The sequence below is a fragment of the Neolamprologus brichardi genome, chromosome 17, assembly GCF_056152115.1.
Source record: "Neolamprologus brichardi isolate AB-2024 chromosome 17, ASM5615211v1, whole genome shotgun sequence".
NCBI lineage: Eukaryota > Metazoa > Chordata > Actinopteri > Cichliformes > Cichlidae > Neolamprologus > Neolamprologus brichardi.
Genome location: NC_142120.1, coordinates 33,054,957 through 33,068,964, shown reverse-complemented (window position 1 = coordinate 33,068,964; position 14,008 = coordinate 33,054,957). Strand labels below are relative to the sequence as shown.

General features: G+C 38.9%; 1 protein-coding gene across 1 annotated transcript; it reads left to right on the top strand.

Moving 5' to 3' along the window:
* The first annotated feature begins 5,664 nt into the window (after positions 1-5,664).
* LOC102788128 (C-C motif chemokine 25-like) lies at positions 5,665-7,698 on the top strand. Its single transcript, XM_006808146.2, has 4 exons — positions 5,665-5,767; positions 6,842-6,953; positions 7,088-7,176; positions 7,264-7,698. The coding sequence occupies exons 1-4, from the start codon at positions 5,704-5,706 to the stop codon at positions 7,269-7,271; spliced, it is 273 nt and encodes a 90-aa protein (XP_006808209.1). The 5' UTR covers positions 5,665-5,703; the 3' UTR covers positions 7,272-7,698.
* Positions 7,699-14,008: the final 6,310 nt, after the last annotated feature.

Below are 14,008 nucleotides of genomic sequence, written 5' to 3'. Positions count from 1 at the left end.
CATTCTAAACAAAGACCAAAAGACAAATTAATGAAATGCTATCATGTTTTTTTAAACAATACCCCAAAATAAATATGTATAGTTAAGTTCAGCTTTGACTGAGAATTATCAGAATGACATTGCTGATGTTATCCAAAATGACTTCACTTCTTGTTGGGCCAGCAGGATCTAATGACTGACCGTCCTTCAAGAAATATCTCTAAGTGATGCAGAGTCACTTTAATAAATGCATTTCATACTTCCATCCATCTCACCAATGCCAGATCCCTCGGTAAACAAACCAGATGAGCTGCAATCAGAGATTTACTACAACTGCTTTTTCTGTGAGTGTTGTTTGTAGCTGAATCCTGGCTTTGTCCAAACATCCCCAATGCATCAGTCGAGGTACCGGGCCAGACATTACACTGCCATAACGGCAACAAAGACTCTAAGGGAAGGTGCTTATGTGCTTCAGGGTTGGTGCCATAACAGTAGAATTATAGACAGTCACTGCTCACCAGTCTTAGAGGCCAATGTGGATGGCATCCATATTGTTCCTGAGGACTTTAATCAGGTATGTTTGAAATCTGTACTCCCCAAATTCTACCAACATGGTAGTGTCCTACCAGAGGAAAAAGGACACTGGACCATTTGCACAGTATCAAGTATAGGCCAACTTGACGTTATCTCTTGCCCAGTTGGGCAACATCTCTCGCCCAACTGTGACAATTTGACCACCTCTCTCTGCTCCTCATTCTTCCTCCTCAGGAACCACACACTGTAAAATGTAATTCTAGATGTTTGTTATTGTAACATATTATTCTATATCAGTTTGACGATAGATGACTGAAGTTGTTGTTATAACATAGAATTACAAGTTAAAAACGTCCCAATTACATGAAAAAAAAGCTAACTTGAAAACTCATGTCCAGCTAAATCAGCAACTTATGTGAACTTGACAATGTGGGGAACTTGAGCACAGCAGGATTCAAAACTGTCCCACGTGATTGCTATCAACAATATAATGGTGGACTCTGCAGATGCTCATGCAAGTCAGTAGTTTTTCCTTTGTTTTGCAATTGAGCAGAGTCAAACTAATGTTTGTGAAATATTATCAAATGTTTCAGAAGCATGCAGAACTCATTTTCAGTGAAATTGGTTCTGTGGAATTTGTTCAAATACAAGAGTTTGATGTCTTAGTTGTTATAAACTGATCTTTACTGTCACTTATCAAAGGTTTTGTACTATTTTAATATTTCAAGTTTTATGCTAACAGGTGTGACTGAGCACAATGAAGTTTAAAAGTTTTGCAAATGTAAAGAACAACTTTTCTAAAATGGCAAGTGTCCCGTTGACATAAAGTCTGCATTAATGCAGACTTTATGTTGTTAATTTTAACACAGCAGTTTATATCTCATCCTGTTGAAAGTCTGATAAGCTCATGCCATGGTGAGTGTTTGGTTGACCAGCTGTCCGCAATTCACAAGAATCACTACTGCTCCTAAAGTATTGGTCAGAATTGAATCAAACTTGTGCAAAATAATCACCCAATCTGTCTTCACCCAAACTGGGCTCAAGACCCAGTTCAAATTTATTGTTTCACAGGGAGCAACCTTTGAGTTTTGATGGATTGTGAGCCTGATGAGCTACGTCACTGATTTTTCTGTTTCTCAGATGACTAAGATGGCACAATAACTGGTGAATGTTGGGTGCTCATGAGTAATTGTCTTGCCATGTTCTTGAAACAAACTTTCTGCATGAAATGATCAGATACACTTTAATGGAATATGTGGGGTTTTATTTTTTTCTGTAAACAACAGAAAATTAATTTAAAGGAATGTAGATATTTAAACCTGAGATCTAAGATAAACCTAACAGGTAGTTTTGCTGAAATGGATGTTGGAAAGCTAAAAAAAAATACTTAAGATGTTCAATACACATTTTTCTTTACATCCAGTCAATCAAACCCTGATAATTAAAATGAAACTGATTTACGAGTTCACACAGCTACCCTAAAGAGCTCAGTTAATTAATAAACTTAGCTAACAGATTATTTTAGTAAAGCTAAAATAGATTAAAAAATAGATTAATAGATAAAATAGATTCCTAAGTTAAAAGAACTACTATTTGAATTAACTAAAAAACCCAAGTCAACTGAACTATGACAAGAGTTTAAACAATAGATTATTTTAATTTAGTTGAAAGAGTTTTCCCAAGTAAAAATGACAATTAAAGCAGTTGAACTGACTAACAAATCTCAGTCAACTAAATTAAGATGAAAGTTTAGACAACACGTGATTTTTCATCAGCATGATGTTGCAGATGTTGCACAATCCAGACAAATTACAATAAGCAGAGGTGGAGTAATTAATTTTGTTTTAAAGATCATTCTTTGCATTGCAATGCCGATAATCATCTGCATCTTGAAAGAAAGAAAAAAAAGTTGTTGGGGATTTAATGATCAGGAGGTGTTTGCAGTAGAGTTTATGTAGTACCTTATCATACCAGAAGGTGACACCAGAGCCAGAGAGAGGATGTAGAGGTAGAAAAAAGAAGAAGAAAAGTGCAACACGTAGGAGAGCTAGAATAGCTGTGTCCGGTGCATTTTGCTGCTGATTCCTTTTCAGAATTTCTGAATAAATTTTTTTTACTGCCTTTGATAGTGTTTCACTTGCAGGCCCCGAGTACTTTCTCTCACACTGAAAACACTTGAATGATAAAATTATTTTAACATTACTTAATAAGACTGATTCAGGAAAGATAATTAGTAATTTTAAACATTTGTAGCAGTCCTCCACGAAGGAGGAACAGTCTGTCTACTCTCTGCAACTCCAGCTGCTGCTGGCTCTTCCTCCTCCTCTTTCTTCCTGGATCATCGGGTGCAAAGCCTCACAGATGATGTGCAGCAGTGGGTCCCTCAGTCTGTCCTCACTCTGGACACTTGCAGTTGTCACAGATGGAAATCAAATGTGTGATAAGCTGCAGGATTCAAACACAAGTGTAACTTATAAATACATGTTCATACTTTTATTCCACAATCAGAGAGAAAGAAACAGAGAGAGAGTGCAGGACAGACAGACAGGTGACAGGCTCGCGCTCAGCTCATTAAAACAATGGTGAAAGTCTGTTTGGCTCGACGCCACCGAACAGATGCAGCAAAATAACAGTGCAGTGAATCCGTTTTGTGGCGTGACATTCGGGACTGAAAACCAGGCAGCCTTTACAGACTTTCAGCTTGTTCTATTAGTGGATATATTACTAACTTTAATTATCCATAAAATTGCCACATTCTCTTCAATATTGAACGGTGTATATTTTAAAGTTCTCCCAATGGCGTTCTCTGTTCGCCATCAGGGGCGGGGGGCCGGTAGCTGGAGTTGGCTGTCTGGTCGGGGTCTGGGATGCTGGGCCTCCCTGCTGCTGCAGGGCTGGGGGCAGTCTGCTAGTCTCCACTCCTGTGCAATGGGCAACATCTTCTGGTATCTGGACCTGGGGGTATGAAGTATGTTTGGGGAGTGTGAGTGTGTGTACAGTGTTCATTTCTGTTTGTCTCCATGTTGGGTGAGTGCTGAGTGCATGAGGGTAGAATGCATGCTTGTGTCTGTGTGTGCCTGTTTGTCTATGTCTCTGTGTCAGGTCTCAGACTCCACCTCTCTGGGAACATCTCAAAAGTAAAATGTTCTGTTTCTGATCCTGTTCCTGTTTTCTATCAATGTGTTAAATTTGCATAGATGGGCTTCTTTTAGGTGAAAAAATAAGCAGACTGATTATGAAATTAGGATTCAAAATCTTAAAATCTTAAACTATTTACATTTTCAAACAATAAAGGGATATCTTATGCCAGTTAAGGAAAACCGGACTTGAGAGTATAAGTAGATCTGAATCTAATTCAGATCTAGTGTACTCTCTTATACTTTAATTCTTCTTCTTCTATCAGTAAGAAACTTGTACAGATGATCAAGATCATTTTCTGCAAGAAGTCATTCACACCAACACTAGATGGCACACTCGAGCCATTCAAGATTCAAGATTCTTTATTTGTCAAATGCAACACGCAGTGAAATGTATCCTGACTCGCTCCTCGACTGTGCAAAAGGGGAGAGAAGAACATTATATACATTAATGAATATATCCAAGGGGGACATTATGTGCAGCAAGTAGGTGAATTATGTACATTAAATGAATTAAATAAACGAATAAAATAAAATCCACTAAATGCATCATGTTGCCACGTGTTTTTTTTTTACGTATAAAATCAGTAATTACGATCACTATAGCTGTGGAATAAGGAATAAAATAATATATAAATAAATAATTATATTATTTACAAACATTTGCATTCATAGACCAGCGTAAAACCTTTATTATATCACAGTTCACTGTGTGAGCTGTTGAGTAAGTAAACCATCAATAGGAGGGGTGACAAGGCTTAAATCCTCCAAGTATTAAAAACTTTCATACTTGGATGGAAACATAATATTTAAAATGATGTTTATCCAGTTACCTTTGAGTTCCATGCTGAAGAGTCAAAAGGGAAAAGAGAGAAGTGTGACAACAATGCCACATATATTGACAAATACGTATGTGTGGCTGGAAAGCTCTAATGAGTGGCTGGATCTCGGTTGTTCTAATGAACATTCAATGTTTAGCGTTTGGTTTTGGACAAATCCATAACTGCCATCAAAGCCAGACTACAGGTACTGCCAGACAAGTTCTTTATGTGTAATGTGTGAACTTGATTTTCTCTCTGCTGAAACACTTTTTGATCACTATGACTTAAAAATTAATTTTATTGAACAATTATTTAAATAAGGATTTAAATGGAAACAGTTTGTACATACAAATAAGATAAAAAGGTGAAAAAATTTAGATGGAGCTCAAAATGTAACTTTCTCAGTTTATGTGGGACAAGCCACAGATTTCCACAGCCACAGTTACTGTATGTTCTGTCTTTTTATGTAGTATAATATGTGACTCTAATGTTTGTCTAAGTATTAAAGTTAATAGTGTTAACTGTTGTTCTGGTGCAACTGGCTCTTCTCTGAATCCCCAAAGATTGCAGCTCAAAGGCTTCCCCAAATTTACACTGATGTCTTTTGATTAATGGCTGGATCTCATGTTGGCTTCCTCCCACACTCCAAATGCATGTTGGGTTAATTGGCAGCCGTGTAAATGTGAATGTTTGTGTCTCTCTACGTTAGCCCCGACCTTTCCAGGGTCTACCTAAGCTTCAGTCCCTCTGCGTGCCTGAAATAGATACACTATTACAAAAATGAATGGAAAAATAAATAAATAAAATACAATATTTTACATTTAAAAAATGCCCCTCAATTTAGTTCATCATTCTTGCACGACTCAAGTACCATGTTTATGACCTTTGATGAACCGGGTCATATTTCTTCTTTCAAAACAATTGAGCTAGCCTTTCACTTGAAAGCTAGATTATCCTCAGTTTTTAAAGGGGACACTTGCTGATTTTTTATTATTATTATTTTTTTTAGCTAATAGCTCTTTCTTTATGTATGTCAAACTGTGTTATCTTTGGGATTTTTTGTGTTGATTCAGCTAAAGAAACAAAAAGTAATCCCTCCCTCTGTGCTCTTTCATAATAGCACTGAGGGAGGGATTTGAGAAAAAACTATATATTTGCCCAACATTTGGGGGTGATAGATTCTGCCTCTAACTTTCTGTGCAGTCTGCAACACAAGAACAGCAGCAGCAACCATGAAGTTTCATGCTTTTGTTTTCATGCTGCTCTTCCTCTGCACGTACCTGAGTCTGGCACAAGGTAAGTGAAACAGAATTGTCTGGTTTCAAATCACTACTTCAACATTTCCACTTAAAAATTTATTTTTTAAGAGAATTCACAAAAGTTTAACCATGCAGCTCTTCATGGTATCTCAAAAGCATTTTCTGGACAAAGCAAATTACTGAAAATATGCACCTGAGTGCCTCTTTTTATGACCTGTCTTCGTTTAACCACAGCTCCTGAAGCCACATCTCTTTGAAACTGTGAGGACAATTTTTCAGTGAATGAGATTCTGTTCAAAGCCGTTTATCACAACTCTTTAAATGCACATGTATTCAGTCATCTTGCTTTTACAGATCACTTGAATGTGGCAATCTGCAGAATTTTTAAAAGGACATAAGGACAGCTGTCACGTCTACAGAGGACTTAAATAATAAATGAAATTCTAAAAAAATTCCTTAAACAATTAAATAATAAAAGAAAAGTAAAGTTGGACTAAAACAAAATCATTTTATTAAGTACTGTATGTTTATTTCTAAAATGATTGTTTCTTTGATGCAGCTGCAACGTTCAAGGGACACAGACATAATCATGAACCAGTAATGTGGGTATGATTTTGAAATGAGTACTACTTATCTGACTAAATACTACTGATACCTTTATACTGTGTTTTATTATTGCTACTTTGATTAAAGTAAAGATTCCTAAAGGATCCAAATACTTCATGTAAAACCAGCCCTTTTATGTTCAAGTGCTTTCACTTTTTTCTGTGCATGCTGTGAAATTATTTGCAGCTGCTGCCAAGTGCAACAGGTCTACAGACATCGTATTTTCTCAGTATTTGTGCAAGCTGGCTTTGTTCAGAGGAATTCTCAATCAGCAGCATCAGTTCAGGCAGAGATGTTGAGGTTAAGGTGAAGTCAGATAAAAACAACAATAAAACCAAGGAGAGGGGTGAGCAGTGGAGCGAGAGAAATTTGCTGAAATAGATCCTGAAAAAGATCCCCAAGTAAGGGGCTCTGGCAGACGTTCAGATCTATTCAAATCATCAAAACGGTCAAATTCCAGTGGGCTGGTTTATTTGATCGTAATTCTCTTTAACTTTCTCTCCAGGCTCGTATGCCAACTGCTGCCTCGGCTACGTTCATGAGATAAAAAAGAAGAGATACCTTGTCAGTTACACTATGCAGGAAACAGATGGAGACTGCAACATCAGAGCTGTTTTGTGAGTATCAACTGTGAAGTCCTTCACTTTTGGCACATTTTGTCAAATTCCATCATAATGACTTGGCACAGACCGAGGAAGTGACTGATCCCCATTTATCCACAGATTTTTAATAACGATACTCATATGTGTAGGTTTAAGTGGAAGAAGAGGGAACAACCTGTGTGTGCCAATCCAAATGATCACTGGGTGCAGAAGGAGATGAGGAGGCTGGATTTAATGCGTAAGAAGTTACACAACATGCTCTTAAAATGGCATACACTTTCACAGGTTATGCACATGAATCATCATAACTCCTGCCTCTTTACAGATCGCTAAGCGAGAAAAGGAAGATCAGAGAGGACAGCGGACGCTTCAACGAACTGTCAGACATCGTATATCATCCTTTGGTCATGTGCACAGTTAACCAATACAGAATAATACTGTATCCTAATCCTTTTAAAGGCTGAACCATAAATAATTGTAAGAAAATTCTAATTATTTTTTGACACCCATGTATATATCAGATAAGATACATTTGGCATTAAGATGTTAATGTTAGAACCGTTGTGGGAAAAATGAATGTATATAAAACATATATGATATTGTACTATTCAGCTTTGAATCGTGAGTGAATACAAAATGCATCTCTGAGAGAAACATAAACTTTTTTCAATATATACAACAGGTTTGCTAATTTTTGTATCAGCACTATAATTGTACTTTGTGTTTTTCTATTGCCAATAAAAAGCAAAACCATACAAAACCTCTGTTGTCCTATAACAGTTTGTAATTAATCAGAAAAGCCTGGATCTGTTTTAAATATCTAATCCCTGTTCTGGTGTTTTCTAGAAGGCCCAGATGAGGTAAAGCAACCAGCCTTTGATTCAGTAATCTCTGATATATTCTTTTGGCCTCATCTTGAGCTGTTAATTGTCTATGTGCTACAACTGTAAAATACATTAAACAAGGTATTTGTTCTACTGTACACTTAATCCAACATTCAGAGTTGAGTTAAAAGTGAATGTGTTGCCTTAACCAATCAATCCAGTCGGGATTAAAGGACAGATTCAACATATTTCACATCCGTCTTAAAGCAGCAGTCACATGCACACATTAAAACTGGTTCTGTTAGCTGCCAGTGCTCCATTGTTTCCAACATTAGTCATGTCTCCACATTACTCACAGTACTCCCATGAAAATGTATTTATTACATTTTATGTTACATTCCTACATACTTGGTACATTTTCCACATAATGCGGCATATGCATTTCAGAAACTTTTGACCTGCTGGGATTTTCCACACGATACAGAAAGTGAAAACCAGAAAATATCAGCAGTTCTTTGTGTGACCTTGTTGATGTCAGAAGTCAGAGGAGAATGGCCAGACTTCTCCAAGCTCATGAAAGCAACAGTGGCTCATATAAACACTCACTACAACCAACTTATGCAGAAAAGGCTTTCTACATGCACCAAATATGGAACTTTAAAGCAGATGAGCAACAGCAGCAGAAGACCACACTGTGTGCAGCTGGGTGTCCTGTCAGCTAAGGACAGGAAACTGAGGCTACAGTTCACACAGTCTCACCAAAATTGGACAGTAGTAGACTGGTCGGATGAGTCTCAATTTCTGCTGCAAAATTCAAAAGTAGGATCAGAATTTGGGATAAAAACATGACAGCATGGTTCCATGCTTCCTGATGGTGGTGGGGATGCAATGGTATAGAGCAGCGGTCTCCAACCCCTGGAGTCGTGGCTGCGAGAGTTGATGCTCTGGTGTGAAATTTATGGTTTTCTGGGTTTTTATTGGTTTTTACCGTTATTTTATTTTTTATTATTTTTATCGTTAACTCGTTTTCCCTGGGTCTTTTCCTGTCTGTTATGAATAAATCTTCTTTTTTTGGTACCAGTACTGGTTTTATTTTGTTGTATTTATCCACAACACCTTTAAAACATTGTTATAATATATTGGCATAAACCGTTCCGTGGTGCAAAAAAAGTTGGGGACTGCTGGTGTAGGGGATATCTCAGATTATACCAAATTGGTTTCCAGAACAATGGTCTCCACAGTCATCAGATTCCAGTCCAACAGAGCACCTTGAGGATTTACTGAAACAAAAGATTCACATCATGGATGTGCAACCAACAACTCTCCACCAACTGTGCAATAACCAGAATGTCTGAGGATTGTTTCCAGCACCTTGTTGAGTCTGTGCCATGGCCAAATGTGTGCCAAATGAGCACTGCACCTGGCCAGGTGAATCTGGAATTTCGGATGTTCATCTCTCACACATCACAATGCCACTCATTTATTAGAACATGACAAATGTACCGTGAAAAGCCCTCAGACGTCAGCAACAACTGCTGGGTATACTGGTAGTCTAAGGGCAAAGACGTGGCCCATCAAAAGAACATGTCCCTGATTGATAATGCAGCCAAGAACCTTTTCATCAGCTTCTTAATCCTCCCAAGCCCGCACCCTTAACTGGCTGGTTTTTTAATGTGCAAAAGAATTTGTGGTGCAGTGGGTGTGCAGCCATGTTTTACATGATTTACAACAAAACAGGACAAAAAAAAAACCTGCTCGTTAAACTATTACAGTAAGCAGCAGCATTTTTCTCCAAAACCATCATACTGATTTCCCCTCTGCCTGGTCTCTGTGCATTTCTTCAGGGCTGATGCATACAAGCAACAGTTTAGATAGTTTAATTTCTTCCAGCTAGGTGAAACTCCTCCACCTCCTCTTTTCACTCCAGTGCAGGATACAAAGGATTGAAAACTGTTTTTGGTGTAAATCTTTCCCTGCGTGTCAGTCTTGTTGTTTTTGTCATCCTGGCTACAGCTTAGTGTCAGAGTGCCCATTGTTGCCCTCTAAGGTTAGCTTGCTCACTAGCTTCACTAACTAAACTGGGTGTGTGAGCAGCAAGCCACTAGTTGCTGGTCCTTTTGTTTGTGCTCTTCTTACAGCTTTCCTGCATATCTCAGGGATTACAGTTCAGCTGGTTTAGGTATACCGATGCAGCTGGGGAGGTTTTTGGCTCAGAGGAAGCTGCTGGTTTCTCAGCGTTTATTGCAAAGAGAACATTATTCTTTGCATCCTTGAACAGTTTATTGAATAATTGCGCAGAAAGTTGTGAAGATTGCAACTTTCTCAAGTGGAAACGATAACAGAGACTCTTCAAGTAGTGATATTGAGCAAGAACAGGATTCCTACACAATCAGCAAGTTAAGACGTATTCTTGGCACCTATTCCAATGTTAATAACCCCTCTCTATGTTTGCTCTTACCCACACAATGTGTGCACATTCTTGTGCAAACAGGCTGCGGGCTTAAAACCCTTATTGCAAAATATTAAGTTATAGTGCCAAACTCTCATAAGAAACACACTGGCTCTCAGTGTGTGCACACGGACACTGCCAGGTTGTGTCACGCACAACACTGACTCCTGGTTTGGAAAAGACTTTTGTATCCTAAATGCAACTGACGGGAAACTAAAGGCACATCACTTTTTAGTGTGAAATGACATGTTACAGTCACAAATACACAAACACAATTAAAGTTTTCATCATTTTCATGAAAGTGTTTGATTTGATTCCAAAATCAGTTCCCGAGAACTGACTCAAGACTCACTAATTCATCAAATTTCAAGGATTACAAATAACTCATCATAAATAAAATTTGACACCCCAGCAGAATCCTTGTTGGAAACTGTAAAAATCTGGAGTCTTGCACAGGATGATCTGATATCGTCGTGTTGGTGTTGTTCCCAGATCATCATGAAAATGTTGTTCCAGGTTCAACATTGCAAGTGACCAATCACATTATTGTGACGTTATTCTTTTGCGCACCAACCCATTTGTGCATTTATGAAATTCCAATGTTGCAAGGACAATATCAATTCTGCTTAGCGTTTGTTAAAGGGTTAGGGTTAGGGTCAGGGTTAGGGTCCGTTGATCGGCGGACAAAGGCGGTTTCTCGCAGCTTAAGTACAGTTTTTTGTTTTACGCCGGTTTTTCCCGAAGTCGCAAAAGTATGACATCACAACATTCTGATTGGTCACTTGCAATGTTGATCCTGGAACAACATTTTCATGATGATCTGGGAACAACACCAACACGACGATATCAGATCGTGCTCTTGCACATGCTGCAGAAAAAGACAGTCGTATCATCCTTGGGGGAAGGTGCCGAAACTGCTGAAAGAAAAGAACCAGAATTGTCCAGATGAAGAGATTGGAGGGGAAACAGTTCAAAACCGGTGTGAAAAAATATCTATTCTGTTCAGTAAATCTGGCTTTACTCTTTGTAATACAGTGGCTTGCAAAAGTATTCGGCCCCCTTGAACTTAAAATCATACATGATTCCAAACATTCTTTACAAATAAATAACTTCAAAGTGGGGTGTGCGTAATTATTCAGCCCCCTTTGGTCTGAGTGCAGTCAGCTGCCCATAGACATTGCCTGATGAGTGCTAATGACTAAATAGAGTGCACCTGTGTGTAATCTGATGTCAGTACAAATACAGCTGTTCTGTGACGGCCTCAGAGGTTGTCTAAGAGAATATTGGGAGCAACAACACCATGAAGTCCAAAGAACACACCAGACAGGTCAGGGATAAAGTTATTGAGAAATTTAAAGCAGGCTTAGGCTACAAAAAATTTCCCAAGCCTTGAACATCCCACGGAGCACTGTTCAAGCGATCATTCAGAAATGGAAGGAGTATGGCACAACTGTAAACCTACCAAGACAAGGCTGTCCACCTAAACTCACAGGCCGAACAAGGAGAGCGCTGATCAGAAATGCAGCCAAGAGGCCCATGGTGACTCTGGACGAGCTGCAGAGATCTACAGCTCAGGTGTAGGTGTATTAGTCGTGCACTGCACAAAGTTGGTCTTTATGGAAGAGTGGCAAGAAGAAAGTCATTGTTAACAGAAAACCATAAGAAGTCCCGTTTGCAGTTTGCCACAAGACATGTGGGGGACACAGCAAACATGTGGAAGAAGGTGCTCTGGTCAGACGAGACCAAAATGGAACTTTTTGGCCAAAATGCAAAACGCTATGTGTGGCGGAAAACTAACACTGCACATCACTCTGAACACACCATCCCCACTGTCAGATATGGTGGTAGCAGCATCAAGCTCTGGGGGTGCTTCTCTTCAGCAGGGGCAGGGAAGCTGGTCAGAGTTGATGGGAAGATGGATGGAGCCAAATACAGGGCAATCTTGGAAGAAAACCTCTTGGAGTCTGCAAAAGACTTCAGATTCAGATTTTATTTGTCACATACAGGTTGCCCCGCAGTGAAATGAGAGACTTGAGACTGGGGCGGAGGTTCACCTTCCAGCAGGACAACGACCCTAAACATAAAGCCAGGGCAACAATGGAGTGGTTTAAAACAAAACATATCCATGTGTTAGGATGGCCCAGTCAAAGTCCAGATCTAAATCCAATCGAGAATCTGTGGCAACATCTGAAAACTGCTGTTCACAAACGCTGCCCATCTAATCTGACTGAGCTGGAGCTGTTGTGCAAAGAAGAAAGGGCAAGACTTTCAGTCTCTAGATGTGCAAAGCTGGTAGAGACATATGCTAAAAGACTGGCAGCTGTAATTGCAGCAAAAGGTGGTTCTACAAAGTATTGACTCAGGGGGCTGAATAATTACGCACACCCCACTTTTCAGTTATTTATTTGTAAAAAAAATGTTTGGAATCATGTTTGACTTTGGTTCCACTTCTCACGTGTACACCACTTTGTGTTGGTCTTTCACGTGGAATTCCAATAAAACTGATTCATGTTTGTGGCTGTGATGTGATAAAGTGTGGAAAAGTTCAAGGGGGTTGAATACTCTTGCAAGCCACTGTAATTACTGAGGCAGAGTGGCTTTAAGCTCGGGCTGGGATCCCTGAAGGATTTATGAAAATATTCATACAATCATTTACACAGATATAAACAAAATTTTAATAAAGCCATGGAAAACTTTCAACATTATTTGTGCTTTTAACTGTCTTCCCCAGGAAATAAACTTCATTATGAGAGCTTTTTATCACACAAATGTCTGTGATCACCTTGTTAAGAGCCACTACTTAATTGAGCGGCGGCGCTTCAGTCAGTGCTGAGTTACTGCATTACTGCAGTGAGTGAAATCACGGCTCCTTTTATTACCTGCCACAAAACTTACCTGCTCTTTCTTGTTGTGCAGGAATCTGTGGCTCAGCGGTCTGGATACTGTGGTGAGCAATCGGAAATACTGAGTGAGTGTAAATATATTGACTGGTTTGATGTCTCAAATCAACAAATTTGCTCGGATTTAATGCTGACAGACAAAGAACTCCAGTTTAACTGGGCATTTATTGGATGTAGCAATACTGCTTCGCTTCCTCTCGTCATAAGTTACTGATACACTGGTTTTAGAGAGATTTTTTTTATTTAAATTGGACCTCTTCTGTTAATTTCCTGTTTCATATTTTCTTATTCTTGGACTCTACTAAAGTAGCTTTGCATGATTCACAGCTTAAAACAATTCTTGTTTATCATACTTGGATTTAAAACAGAGCAAAAGTAGTGAGATCAAGATTTAATGAAAGAAAGTACCATCCTTCCATAACTGGGAGAGCCTACAAGCTTTAATATCGTCCAGATCTGAACTCCAACTGGAAAAACTCAACCACTGTTATCAGCAGCTTAACAATATGAATTGCAGACACTGGCACACTCTAGAGGCTGAAGCATTGCTGAGTGCTGATACCGGAGCAACTTCCTGTCTTATTATTTTAAGGAGCTCAGACAGTTAGGGATCATCTTGTCAATATTGTTGAGCCAAATAAACTGAATGATGCTTCAGATGTTTTTTAATCATCCACACAGTGGAAAGATGCCTCCTGTTAAACAGTTCACAAACTGCAAAACAAGATCAGTTATCTGTGTGCTCAAATACACCGGTGGTCAAGCTTGTATACACATAGAGAGCACTTAAACAAACAAGAAGAATTAGATAGCCAAACACTATTATGAGGCTAAACACAGCTCTCCTCCCACCCTACATTTTACTGGTATTGAGCATTAGACTTCCCACTCTTAGGG

What these genes read in the sequence shown, in the direction of transcription:
- LOC102788128 (XM_006808146.2), top strand. Translation starts at nt 5,704, where the DNA reads ATGAAGTTTCATGCTTTTGTTTTCATGCTGCTCTTCCTCTGCACGTAC. An exon ending in GTACCTGAGTCTGGCACAAG is followed by an intron (nt 5,768 to 6,841) that starts GTAAGTGAAACA and finishes CTTTCTCTCCAG; the next exon opens with GCTCGTATGCCAACTGCTGC. An exon ending in TGCAACATCAGAGCTGTTTT is followed by an intron (nt 6,954 to 7,087) that starts GTGAGTATCAAC and finishes TCATATGTGTAG; the next exon opens with GTTTAAGTGGAAGAAGAGGG.